Source organism: Bos indicus x Bos taurus, chromosome 29 (genome assembly GCF_003369695.1).
Source record: "Bos indicus x Bos taurus breed Angus x Brahman F1 hybrid chromosome 29, Bos_hybrid_MaternalHap_v2.0, whole genome shotgun sequence".
Classification (NCBI taxonomy): domain Eukaryota; kingdom Metazoa; phylum Chordata; class Mammalia; order Artiodactyla; family Bovidae; genus Bos; species Bos indicus x Bos taurus.
The window spans coordinates 28,707,588-28,722,097 of NC_040104.1; the positions used below are offsets into that span (position 1 = coordinate 28,707,588).

At 34.5% G+C, this 14,510-nt stretch overlaps 1 protein-coding gene across 3 annotated transcripts in view; it reads left to right on the forward strand.

Moving 5' to 3' along the window:
* Window positions 1-13,879, forward strand: part of SLC17A6 (solute carrier family 17 member 6) — a 41,424-nt gene extending 27,545 nt beyond the window's left edge. For all 3 annotated transcript variants that reach the window (XM_027532210.1, XM_027532211.1, XM_027532212.1), the window contains 6 exons: window positions 1,806-1,948; window positions 5,809-5,958; window positions 9,561-9,693; window positions 10,093-10,203; window positions 10,836-10,963; window positions 11,738-13,879. In XM_027532210.1, the coding sequence (XP_027388011.1) occupies window positions 1,806-1,948; window positions 5,809-5,958; window positions 9,561-9,693; window positions 10,093-10,203; window positions 10,836-10,963; window positions 11,738-12,073 (1,001 nt within the window). In that variant the 3' untranslated portion in view covers window positions 12,074-13,879. The remainder of the gene's footprint in view (window positions 1-1,805; window positions 1,949-5,808; window positions 5,959-9,560; window positions 9,694-10,092; window positions 10,204-10,835; window positions 10,964-11,737) is intronic.
* The last annotated feature ends 631 nt before the right edge of the window (window positions 13,880-14,510 follow it).

Below are 14,510 nucleotides of genomic sequence, written 5' to 3' on the forward strand. Positions count from 1 at the left end.
ATGGCAGCTTAAGTTTTAAAAAGATAACGCATATACAGCAATTAGCTGAGTGTCTAGCACTTCAGATGTATTCAGTTAGTGGAAATTATCATTATTACTCAATTACAAGAGTTCTCATTTATTGAGTACTTATCTTGTGCCATCCACTATGCTAGTTTCTTTATGTATTGCCTTATTTAACTTCTGTTTGCAAAAATCTTATTAAAAAATGAATTATCTCATTTGGTAGTAGAGATTTTCAGAGATTTAGTTACTGATTAGAAGATGTAGCTAATGAGTGACACAGCCTCAATTTGAATATGGGAGAACCATATTCCACAACCACTACACTCTACCAAGCTGTCACACACCATCTGATTCCAAATTGTGTTTGCTATCATATTCAGTAATTAAAAGGGCACAGTACATCAGAAGTTATGATATTAAGAAGCACTTAGAGACTGACTAGCCCCCCCACCCCCCAAAAAATATATATATATATAGTATTATAGTGATCAGAGATTAGATTGTTACCCAAGGGAGAAATAGAACAGTATGAGGAAAAAATGAAATGACCAGTTGATGAGAATCAGGATACATTATGTGATTTTTTTCTGTTATTGATGCTTCAGATTTATATTGCACAATAAGGGCATATTTTAGTGGTGAAAGTGCTGAATAAAGGGATGAAATAGAGCTTGCAGTAGCATGGTTATTGTATTGGAATTTATAACTTTCATCTGTCCAAACAATGATCAATAGGCATATGCTTTGGTATACAGTCACATAAACTGTTAAATATTACCACATTAATTATAGAAGCTCATGTTTCATGTACAGTATCTATTCAGGCTAAAATATTCTTCAGAAAATTGAAAGTGAAAGTCGCTCAGTTGTGTCCAACTCTTTGCGACCCCATGGACTAGTCCGTGGACTTCTCCAGGCCAGAATACTGGAGTGAGTAGCCTTTCCCTTCTCCAGGGGATCTTCCCAACCCAAGGATCAAACCCAGATCTGCCACATGGCCAGCGGATTCTTTACCAGCTGAATCACAAGGGAAGCCCACCAGTACTGGAGTGGGTAGCCTATCCCTTCTCCAGGGAATCTTCCCAACCCAGGAACTGAACTGTGGTCTCCTGCATTGCAGGCCAATTCCTTACCAACTGAGCTATGAGAGAAGCCCAAGAATATTCTTTTGGATTTTATTTAATAGTCTGTTTACTAGAGCTGGGAATTGCATGGACAGAGGAGCCTAGTGGGCTATCATCTATGGGGCTGCAAAGAGTCAGACACGACTGAGCGACTAACACACACACATTATTAGATCTGCACGTGCTAACAGGAGAGGGGAAAAAGCATTTCTTTCCCCTGGAAATGCAGACCACTACCTATATTAAAGACAGACACAAATAAAAGGATTTACTTCCAGCGAAATTTTTTGAGGACAGGAGTGTTTTCTTGTTTATCATATTTCTCTCATTCAGCAGAGTACCTGGAAAAGTAACTGTTCAGTAAATATTTGTTGAATGTATGAACATGTTCCAAACTATACCATTCAATATTTATTGTGAGTTTCCTGTGTTTCAGCATTGTTTAACAGTGACAAAGATTAAATTACAGCACCAGTCTTCAGATTGCGTGAAGTCTAGTGATAAAAGACAAGTAGAGATGGCTAGGTTCATTTGGAGAAGCATAAGCTCAAATTCACATTTTATAATCCTGTTACAAGATTACTGTAATTTTATCCCAGCTACTGACTGTTAAATGGAAATAGTTAGGTGAGTATGCCTTTCCTTGACTTCCTCCTTTTGAACTCTTACTTTCAGGAAGCTTTGGAATGATCTGGTACATGTTTTGGCTTTTGGTGTCCTACGAGAGTCCTGCAAAGCATCCTACTATTACAGATGAAGAACGTAGGTACATAGAAGAAAGCATTGGAGAGAGTGCAAATCTTTTAGGTGCAATGGAAGTAAGAACTTTATTATGGTGTATATTCCTATTCTTGTTCTCCATCTCACCTCTCTTCGACCAAGCAGATTGTTTTATGTGTCCCTATTCAGCAAAACTAATTTAGTATCAGTCATGATTGCTTTTTTTTTTTTAACTCCATGTGTATTCCCTGACTTAGAAATGATTGCTCCTTCTTCCATCTATGATTTCTTTTTTTCTTTAACTTTTCTTAAGCACCTTCAAATTTTAACTGGATTATAGCTATAATACTGGAGCTGTAAACCTCAGTAAATTTTTTAAAATAGCTCAACATAGCTAATTGAAACAAAATTCAACTAGTATTTGTTAAATTTAGATTACAGGAAATGTCAAATCACCTAACACAGTCATGAAAGGAGATATTTTTATTCACTGAATATTCTAAATCTAAGTTTTATACATGTGTATTTCTACATAATTTAGTAAATACTAAAACATTAGTATGCCAACCATAGGTAGCTAATCTGAAAAATATTCTTTATATAATATAACCCTTTTATTGATAAAACATTACCATTTTAGGATTATCATATGAAGATCAAGTGTTATAATATTGTAAAGGCTTTTTCTGATTATAATTTAGTTTCTTGGGCAAGATTTGCTGATAGAGAAAGAAATGCAGTTCTATATCAGTAATACAAATATTTTAGTACACATATTAATACATCATAAATAGCAACTAATGAATACCCATCTGATGCTATAAAAATAAAATAAAACCCTTAAGCAAAAATATTGTAGACAGTCTCAGTAATTCAGGACCTAATCAACTCAATTTCTTTATGCTAGGAGTTGAAAGTTACTGTGCATAACCAAGGACTCTTATGCATTATGCTTCCCCCCAACTTCAGTTGTATTTGATTTCAGCTCTGATTCTCTGCTTCATTTGTTAGGGAAGGCCTGTCCTTGGCATCTCATTCTAGGAAAAAAGGTCTGTCACTGATTGTTGCTGAGGGCATCTTGGTCTTTAATGAATAAGAAAAGGCCATATTGGGTAACATTCAAAATTAAGCCGGTTCTTTAAAAAAAAATCTTACATTGTAGTTGTTCCATTAGCTAAATAGTCTGGCATTAGAAGGCACCCGTTCCTGTTTTCTTCTGTAAATAGACTGATAATTTTTTTTCTGATGGTAGCTACTCAAGAAACAAGTGATGGTGTGGAGGCGGGTTCATACTTAGCTTCCTGTTCTAGTCCAAAATACTCTGATTAGCTCATATCATCATTGATAAAATATGCTTCTTCTATTTACCAGTTCTTGAGAGATTGTGTGGTGTTGAAGTGAGGTATATATTTTTTAAAACAGCAAGAAATTTAGTCTAAGTGAAAACCAATTTCTGGAAATGACTCAAAAGAGAGTAATTGGTAGATTGATAAAACAGTATAGGTAAGCTCAAACTCTCCATTTCTTAGAATTTACTATTTTTCCAAACACAGTATTTTACTTCTTACTGATTTTTCTTTTTTTTTTACTTTCCTGAAGTAAATTTAAAAATGAGATCAAGTGGGAATAGAACTTGTATTTTAGTTATTTTGAACTTTTTATTGTGATCAAGTTCAACATATAACAGAAAGAATAAGTAACAGGAATATCTATATATCCACTGCATAGAAACAAAAGTTTTTAACATCTTGCCTTATTTATTTCACTTTTTCTTTTTGTTGAGCAATTTTAAAGTAAATGAGATGTCATAATACTTTACCCACAAATACATGCTTCTCTAGAAAAATAATATTCTCCTTTATAATCTAAGTACTATCATCATACCTAACACAACTAAAAGTAATTCTCTAACATTATCCAATACTAGATCATATTGAAATTTCAGATGTCCAGTTCAATCCTAATATCTAATCAGTATTCATGTCTTTTGTAGCCATTGTTTGTGAAGTTTAGATCAAATTAAGGATCATATATTGTAGTTTATTCTTATGTCTTTTAAATCTGTTCATTTTCTCTACAAAATGATTAAATATGCAAACAGAAAAATGTACAAATATAAGCAAATAGCTTGCTGAATTTTTACAAACTAAACACACCTATGAAGCAAACAACCAGTTCAGTAAATAGAATATTATCAAAATATCATAAGTCCCCCTACAGCCACCAATAGTTTTTAAGAGAGATGACTAGACACTTTCTCATACATTTGATGAAGTGCTTTGTGGCCTGAAGAAAAAGTACTTAATGAAGATGATCCTGATATAAATTGAAAACAACACCTTCTCTGCAAGAAAAATATTTTCTTCTTAAAATCTTCTGAAGTTATTACTTATTAAAATACAATGCTATAATAGACATTCCTGTATTTGGTCATTTTTATTATCTTTGAAATAAGTATATTCATCTGGCACCATTTTTCTAGAACTTGTCAGGAAAAAATTCTTTTAAATTTGCACTTTTTGAATCCATCTATGATGGTGTCACTAGAAACTTTTACCTAAAGCAAAAATACTCACTATTTATTGTTAGGACAGGTTTTTGTTTTTTGATTTGTTCCCTGTGATCACCACAATGTATCTTCCTACTATATCACTTTAAAGTGATCTGTAAAAAGTTTGATTAGATTCACAACCACTGCTAGTAATTATGAGGCTCTACACCCAGCAATCATGACTAAATCTTGTAAAAAACTGTTTGCCACCTCTTTTACTAACTTATTAGGTTGAGAATCCAAGATAGGGCTTCCCTAGTCGCTCAGAGGGAAAGAATTCACCTTCCAGTGCAGGAGACACGGATTCCATCCCTCATCCGGGAAGATCCTGCGTGCTGGGGAGCAGCTAAGCTCCTCCTCCTCCCCAAGAGAAGCTGTCTCAATGAGAAGCCCGTGCACTGCAACTAGGGAGTAAGCCCTACTTGTCACAACTAGAGAAAAGCCTGCACAACAATGAAGACCCAACACAGCCTAAATAAACAAATAGTATTAAAATAAATAAAGCCTAAATAAATAAATAATACTAAAAAAAATCCCAAAACTAGTGATAAACATTTATATTAGGCTATTGCCCCTTCACCAAAGAGTATTTCTGTGTTCAAAATAAAGAATTGAGAAAGTGTTTGGAACTATGAGAGATTTTTTAAGGTCTAAAAAATGTTAGTCTTGAGGGAAGATAATTGCTTTGTATTTGGGCATACACAGCATCTTTAAATATACCAGGTATAATTTTTTAATGAGTGTCATAAGCAAAGCTAATCATATTTAAGTTAATTTTTAATGTCTTGAATATCTTAAATAGCTAGTTATGGTGTGCTGGGTGGCCAAATGCTTAACCCAGATGTATACCATGTGAATTTTAAAGACTCTTGCACTCCAGTGTCACAGAATTTATACTGATATCCACTGGCTACCAAGAGAATTTGTAGTTAGGTAATGTTGTTATTAACTTTTGATGGGGTCTAGAATACTGCACATTTTTCTTATTTTTCTTTTCCTAACTGCGTTGAATTTTCAACATTTTATATAAAATATGTCAGATAACAAGGTCATTGATTTGGCAGTGAGTTTCAGCTGAGGCCTGATCTATCACTGCCAAAACAAAACAAAAATCTTGGAAACTAGGATCTATGCATTTGGAATTACTTTTTGAGGAAAACAGAATCTTATCTATTTCTAAAACTGAAACAATTTAATCAGGACAGCCATATCTTCTTTTCTTCTTCCAACAATTATTTATGCCGCTAAGGTTAACTGGACTGGTGCAATTAACAACTCACTACCTCCTGCCTATCTCCTACTCATGCTTCAGCATACACATCCTAAAAATGCAAAAGTATCTATGATTCTCATTTAAGTTAGGAAATATTTAAAATGATCCGAATGGCTCTTTTTTTGGAATTTCAGAAATTCAAGACTCCATGGAGAAAATTTTTTACATCTATGCCAGTCTATGCAATAATTGTTGCAAACTTCTGCAGAAGCTGGACTTTTTATTTATTGCTTATTAGTCAGCCAGCATATTTTGAGGAAGTCTTTGGATTTGAAATCAGCAAGGTATGTAAAAATTATCCTTCTTTAAAAAGAGCGTTACTTTTGTACTTTAGTGACTATTAAGTTTCTTTGCCAATATTTTATCTCCTAAATTTTATCTTGAAAATTAGAATTACAAATGAATAGAACAGTCTTTTGGACTCTGTGGGAGAGGGAGAGGGTGGGATGATTTGGGAGAATGGCATTGAAACATGTATAATATCATATATGAAACGAGTCGCCAGTCCAGGTTCGATGCACGATACTGGATGCTTGGGGCTGGTGCACTGGGACGACCCAGAGGGGTGGTATGGGGAGGGAGGAGGGAGGAGGGTTCAGGATGGGGAACACATGTATACCTGTGGCGGATTCATTTTGATATATGGCAAAACCAACACAATATTGTAAAGTTAAAAAATAAAATGAAAAAACAAAACAAAACAAATTAATTCTAGTAAACAAAGACTAAGTTAGGCATCTGAGTGCCTGTTACATTTAAATGCCTGCTAAAAACTGTTGCTGGGATATAAACAAAACAGACCTAGTCTTTGCCCTCAGAGAGTTTACCTCTTGGTTGGGACGGGCAACAACATAGCCTTTTTTCTTGTAAACAAGTATAATTCCCTTTAAGTTTCAGGTCAAAGGCAATACATCAGTGAACAAAAAAATATTTCATTTAAATGAAATTGTATTTATATAATTATCAATCTAACTCTGCTTCGACACCCTCAGAAATCTGTCTGGCTAAAAGATTTGAGGATAGCAAAAATATCTGAAAACATTCTTGTATCTTATTTATCCAGTTTAATCATTTGGCAAGCATTTATATGTGAAGATTTATGTGTTATATTGAGAAATAAAAATGTGGTTCCTCAAGTGTTCACAGCTTGGTGGTGTAGACAAAAATAAAACATTTCCAGCTACAGCACAGCATGCTCAATGCTACATTTATTTGTAGGTATGAAAATGTAATCATTTTAAGATTCTTGTAAGGATTAAATGAACATAAAATACTACAATATATTGAAATTTACAAGGTCTTCTCATATTCATGAATAACCTGTCCACCAACTGAATAACTATCATCATTTCTATTGAAATGATGGAGAAACAGAAGCTAGGGAAAGTATTTAAATTATCAAAGGCCAAGCTAACAATAAGCGACAGAATTAAGTTTAAGCCCATATCCTTCAATTTATGTTTCAATTCCCTTTACTATGCCATTCAAATTCAGGTAAACCATAATTCATTTAAACATGAAGCAAGTATTTTCTCAATGCCATCTCAGTGACAAGTGCTTTGCTGAATACATTTGTCTGCTTTGGCCATGGACTTGCCATTTCTCTTCATGTCATTACATAAGTCCAGCTGGGCTTGCTATTCATATTATGCCTCTTTGAATGACTATCTGAGGCCTGAAACTGAAGAAAACCCGAGTTTAGGAGTAGCTATTCTAAGAGCTCTTTTGTAATCCCTGTTTCTAAGGAAACTGCTTCCTCCATGCCTGAGAAGAATGACTGCTTTAGACAGGGCTCTTCTCTCTGGAGCTGATCAAACATTGCAGGGTAGCCTTCGTGAGCTCTGAGAGGTGTTATACGTCTCAACAAAGGCTGCTGGAGGTGTGAGTCCATTTTCACAATCTAGGACGAGTATGACACTGAGAGGCTATTAATAAAGTCTAGTCTCATCGGGGAGAGTGAGGGAACCAACTGATGTTAATGAAACTGTGTGGTCATTCTGGCCCTTAGCTCCAATTAACAGAAAGTGCCTGAGTGCACGATATTCTGCAAAACCTAAATGTAATCAGCATCTATGTTGATTAATTCACTTATTATATTTTAATTAAAATTTTGATAAATTCTACACATACAAATCGGCCTGAAGATTTTGATTATACTGGTTTAAAAAAATTACTGACTTATCTAAAGTATGTGAAAAGGAGATGATGGAGGCAATAAAATATGAGATTTGGATCCAGGCTGACATGGTCCTAAATCTAAGCTCCGCAAGAGAGTATTAATACATAACTTTGGTCCTGTTCTTGAATAATTGTGTCCTCGGTTTTCACCACAGTGCATTAAGTAGAGTTCCCTGTGCTATACAGTAACACAATATTGTAAAGCAACTATACCCCAATAAAAATTAACTTTAAAAAAAGACCATGCTTCAAAAGTGCAGGAAAATTTAAGTGAACTAAAGTATTTATACAGGGGATTGTTTTAATCAACCTTAGTTAAACTGAGTATCCTACAGATAAAACCACAAGTGCAATGACTTTTTCATATGTGTATATATACACACACACACACACACACACATACAGAGTCTCAGCCTATACTCATATATAAATCTTCTCAACCTCTTGAGAATGGCATAATCTTTTTAAGTCATAGTTTCTTCATCATTGCAATGAAGATAATAATATTAAAAGTTTCTGTCTGGAGTGAAAGAAAGAATAAAATTGCTTGGATATTTAAGCTATTTAGAGTCATTTAGTATCTCAGTTGGAGAAGGAAATGGCAACCCACTCCAGTATTCTTGCCTGGAAAATCCCATGGACAGAGAAGCCTGGTAGGCTGCAGTCCATGGGGTCGCACAGAGTCGGACACAACTGAAGCGACTTGGCAGCAGCAGCAGCAGCAGTATCTCAATTAGTCATTAATCATTCCAAGTCCATGGTCGTGATACCACAGTATACAGCATTGTAAAATAAAACAGAATCTTTTCTTAATCCTTCAGTAATCTAGTTTGGAAGGACACATCTGTACAAATAATGAACATTTATCTAATATTTACTATTTTCTAGGAATTGTTCTTCAAAGTATGCTTAGTAAAAATCTTCCTTATATATTGATGTGTATGAAATTTACTAAGTCCATATGTGTGGTAATACACAATTAAAATATATTTTATTCACAATTTCTGCCTCTGTGATGCCCAGAGGACAGTGTTTTACACATAATTGTTGATCAAAAAAATGTATGTTGAATTGATGCTGGCAGGTTAGGTTTTAAATTGAGCCATTTAGTATGAAATTAGTTCAGAAACTAAGTATGCTATGTGACAGTGTAACCAAATATTGCTATTTGACATGGAAAATGCCTAAAACTGAGAATTGATCTGTATTTTCTGAGCTCTTAATCTATAGAAACTAAACATAAGATATATTTAACATGCAATTAAGGTTTTATCTTTATTATGAATTAAAAACAAATTTTAAAATAGTCTCTTCAAGGTTTGTCAAACGTATTTCTCTTCTCTCTGATTTTGTCTCTCTTTCTCTTTTCCTCTGTTGCTAATGATGAATTTCTACAAACATATTTAAGACTATAAAATAGGCACATAAATGTGAATCATTCTGTGATAAAATTCAGGATAGTTTACTCAGAAACTCAAGATTTACTGACACATAGCAGAAAAGAAGTGTTATCGTCTAGAAGAGAAACAAGAATCAAAGCAAATGTGCTTAGCTTTTCTCATTTATTCTCTGGAAGTTATTGCTTACTCTGAGAATGAGTAAGTGGTCATTTACAGACAGTACTCTTTCCTTCCTTTGTCCATAAAGAGCTTACAAGACCATTAAATTGCCCACATTGCTTATTCCTCTCCTTTTCGTTTCTCATCAGGTTGGCATGCTATCTGCTGTGCCACACTTAGTAATGACAATTATTGTACCTATTGGAGGGCAGATTGCAGATTTTCTAAGAAGCAAACAAATTCTTTCAACTACTACAGTAAGGAAGATCATGAATTGTGGTGGTAAGTATGCTAAGAACACGTTTTTACTTCACAAAGTTCAAATCGACATGATTCAGCTTTTCTTATGCATATCACATATGCTATTAAATTTGTACCTTTAATGTTCATTCAGAATCATTCTCCCATCTTCAAATATTTATAACTTCTAGTTTTAGATAATTGCGTAACTGACTTGACCCTTCCCACTATTGAAACTTAAGGTTGTTTTTGTTGTTTTTCTTAAAACACAAAGAAGGCTTCAGTAACTTCTGTGAATAAATGACTGTTATTATTATTTTGAAGATAGAATCCCTGAAGTGTTTTTCTAGGTCAAATAAGTGTGATCATTTTTAATAGTTTTGACTCACTGGAAACATTGACATAAATTTCTGAAGTATTTTCATGTGTCTGTTTCTGAAGGTTTTGGCATGGAGGCCACGCTGCTTCTGGTTGTTGGTTATTCTCACACTAGAGGGGTCGCAATCTCATTCTTGGTACTTGCCGTGGGATTCAGTGGATTTGCTATTTCTGGTAAGATACTTTTAAAAAAATATATACTTGTAACATTCTGATTTTAAAGAAATTTATATTCTACTTTCCTCTAACATTTTGACTGTTGATAAAGTTTACTCAACATATTTCCACTAGAAAATAACAACGACGAAAGTAGCTCAGACGGTAAAGCATCTGCCTGCAATGCAGGAGACCTGGGTTTGATCCCTGGGTTGGGAAGATCCCCTGGAGAAGGAAATGGCAACCCAATCCAGTATTCTTGCCTGGAAAATCCCATGGACAGAGCAGCCTGGTGGGCTATCGTCTATGGGGTCGCAAAGACTTGGACATGACTGAGTGACTAACACATTGGTGTTTGTTACTATTCACTACTTACTTACCCCTGATTATCCCCTCTTTTTTTTTTTTTTTTTAATGAGCATCTCCTCTTCTCTATGGAGTAAATATCACATGTTAAGTATTGGATAACAAATCATACCTCTTTCTATTCTCATTATATCTCTGAGCTAAATTATCAAAAATAGTTAAGCACATGCTATGAACCTGGTGTCTTTTAAGGAGGTTGGTGAGGGTGGTGGAGAAAATTCTGTAGTCACCTACTTCTGTAAGGTTTGGGATTCTCTGAGTCACACCTTCTGTGTGTATTTCAGGCTTCAATGTCAACCACTTGGATATTGCTCCAAGATATGCCAGTATCTTAATGGGCATTTCGAATGGTGTTGGCACATTGTCAGGAATGGTTTGCCCTATTATTGTTGGTGCAATGACAAAGAATAAGGTAAGACAGAGCAAGAGATGTTCATTTGTAGAATACTCTCTCTCATGATTAGGAAAAGCATCTGTATGTTCTCTGTGGCATTCTGCTTGTGGTCCAGTCACCACATCTCTGAGTAGGGGAGATAACTGAGGCTCAGAAGAAATCTCTTTCCAAACTCTGAGGGAGCCTGCTTCTCCAGCCGATAAAGGTTATACTTTCAACACCTTCTAATACTTCTAGTATCCCTGGTGTGGCAAAACAACAACATCCTAGCTCATTTGAACAGACAAATGGAAATCTTCACAGCTTTATTTGTTAACATCAATTTAGACTTCTCTGTAGTAATTGATGGACGAATATTGCTATCAGTATTTGTCTTTATAGGTAGAGTTTCTAAATTAGGGCTTCTCTGGTGACAAGAATATTGTTATCAGTATTTATCTTTATAGGTAGACCTTTTAAATTATGGTTTACTAAAAGGAAATAAAAGAAGTGGAAGAAAAAACTAAGTAACTCAACGGAATTTACAGAAAGATTATGAAATTTAAAAAATGAGCAGACCATAGACATCTTTGGAGTTCTATTTCAGAACTTTAGACTAAAAAGTTTTGAATAATGAGAGTCACAGTAATATAGAACATTTCACTGACAGTGTTTGTTAACTAGACACAGAACAAGGATTTCCCCTGAAGATAGCATTTTAGGAAACGCTTAATGGTGGAACTTTCAGAGAAGATGTTAGGCTTTTCAAACCCAGGGAGTTTGTTCTCACAATGCCGCTTTTTGTCACCGCAGTCACGTGAAGAGTGGCAGTATGTCTTCCTGATCGCTGCCCTAGTCCACTATGGTGGAGTTATATTTTATGCAATATTCGCCTCAGGAGAGAAGCAGCCCTGGGCAGACCCTGAGGAAACAAGTGAAGAGAAATGTGGATTTATCCATGAAGATGAGCTCGATGAAGAAACAGGGGACATTACTCAAAATTATATAAATTATGGTACCACTAAGTCTTACGGTGCCACAACACAGGCCAATGGAGGTTGGCCCAATGGTTGGGAAAAGAAAGAGGAATTTGTACAAGAAGAAGTACAAAACTCATACAACTATAAGGACCGAGATGATTATTCATAACAAAGTTAATTGCTGGATTTATTTTTAGTGTTTGTGATTAAATTAATTGTGATTGCACAAAAATTTTACAAGATGTGGTGTAAACATGTACACATATCAACCAGGCAAGTCTTGTTGTAAAAATGAAATCAAAACAAACTCATAAAGTTACCATCAAGTGCAATCTATAGAAGTTGTGAAACTCCATCATTTCCATTCAAGTCATCCATTCTTGCATTTGTGATTTAAAGGTTGACTGGTCAAAATTGTAGAAGTAAGTAGTTATTCATTAGATTCATATGAGTTAAAACTCATCACCACTTACTAAAGCACAACTAAAACAGTTGGCACATCCCATCCTACAAAGGTTAGGAAGCCAAAGCTACTTGATCATGCAAAATGCACTTACGTATTTGTTACACCGTATTGCAAGATATCGTGCAGAAGTCCTGTTAAAAAAAGGTGAAGTTGTCATGTTGGCTGCATCGGGTGTTGGCAACATTTATTGAGTATAAATCATAGAGTTGAGATATCTCTCATGTAGAGAAGAATGTTGTGGGCTAGCAACTAGCAAGGTGTACTAAATAATTATTGTTATTACACAATGTAGACTATTTTGTTGATTCTCAAGAGGAATATCTTGCAGTGTTTTATATGAAATGCTTGGGCACAAACACTTTTATCTGTGAAAAGGAAGTTGTAGAGTGAGGGGTATGCTTCATGTTCTTCCATTCATTTACCTAACAGTATAAAACACTTCACACTTCAATAAAATCTGACTTTTCATGTAGCATATCACATAACTTTTTTGCAAAAATATTAAAAATAAATAGACTTCAATGTATTTTTTATTACAACTTTGTACTGGTTGTAACTTGCATTAGGAAAAAAAAAAAGATGCATACACCATAAAGAATCTAATAAGAAATTTACTATGGAGATATAGCCCTTAAAATGCAATATTAACAGCAAAAGAAATAGACATGATAGAGGTATCTTTGTTCCTTACTGATTAAACATATATGAAACTTGTGCCACAGAGCTATATATAATATGAAAAGGTAAACTTAATAGAGATATTATAAGTAGATGATTTTATTATTTAAATTCCCACTAAAATATTTGTCTTAAATATATAGGACAATAAATTATATTAAAACTATATCTATATATATCTGTATATCTTATACATATCCATACACATATACATAATAAACGGTCTTCACAAGAAACCAAAAATAGCATACACCTAATGTTGGGTTAGGGGACTGCAATTTCTACTTTCATAGAGTCATAGAATTTTAGATGGGGCAGAGGCATTTTGCTTGTCATTTCTTAATATAACTCAACAGAAATTGCAACATTTGTGTACCGAGCAATAAGTGCAATGCATAAAATTTCCTGTCTGTATATTTATCTTCATTTTGCTTCTGGTAGCTGTTCGGGTGGTTGGAATGATTTTCTTCCTTTAAAAAGTTAACATCAGACCTCTTTATGATGTTTGAAAATGACAATGATACATTTCCCAATTCAACTTAAAATATTATTGGTGTGTTTGTCTGTTCTGGATATTTGATCTGCTCATTGTATTGTGCTAGTGACTGGAGGCCCTGCTACTGCAAATATAAAACATAAAGTTTGTTTTAAAAACGCAAACCATTCTTGACCTTAAGATAATAAAAATATCTTTTGCTTTGTGTCTCAAAGTGATGTAATGTGATCATCGCTTTTACTGTGTTGAATGAAAAGATGTGGACTATCATTTTGTTGCTGCAAAAAAAAAAAAGTGTTAATAAAATGCTCTATTTATCCTTTTGCACAAAAACAGTACATTAATTTGGGGTCATTTTTTTTTGTTGTTGTAGCTTAACTTTGTACAGTTTAGCCTGCGTACACCCCAATGAAGTCAAATGTAGGGTCAGGAAAATTAGCCTTTTCAGCCACTTGAGATTTAATGGAAGTATATGGCATTCTTTAGATTGTGTGGGATGTGATTCTGCAAAAAGAGTTTTATATCAAGAAATAGGTCTCTAAGTCAAATTCTATCTTTCAATGCCTGGTTTCTCATCACTAGTGCTAAGCTTTAAAACATTAGGAAAAAAACTCAAAACTTGTTGGGTCAATGATACTACTGAATTTTCATTGTGCATGTACCTTGTGCTGGGACTGCTTTAATCATTTTGTGTTGAGTATTTTATGTAACGCCACAAGGACCCTCCAAACTGGGTACTCTTTATTCCCAGGTTACAAATGAAGGAACCGAAGCTCAGAAAGTTTAAATATCTTTCCCAAAGTTAAATTGAATCATGACATGTTAGTATAATGTGTCAGCCAAATCAGCAAACGCGGAGCAAGGTTTCTCAGTGAAGCCAGAGGAATGTCTGCGTCACTGGAAAGATGATCATTCGCTCTGACTCCCTCTTTTACAGATATGTAGGAAGGGATGACCATCATTTTT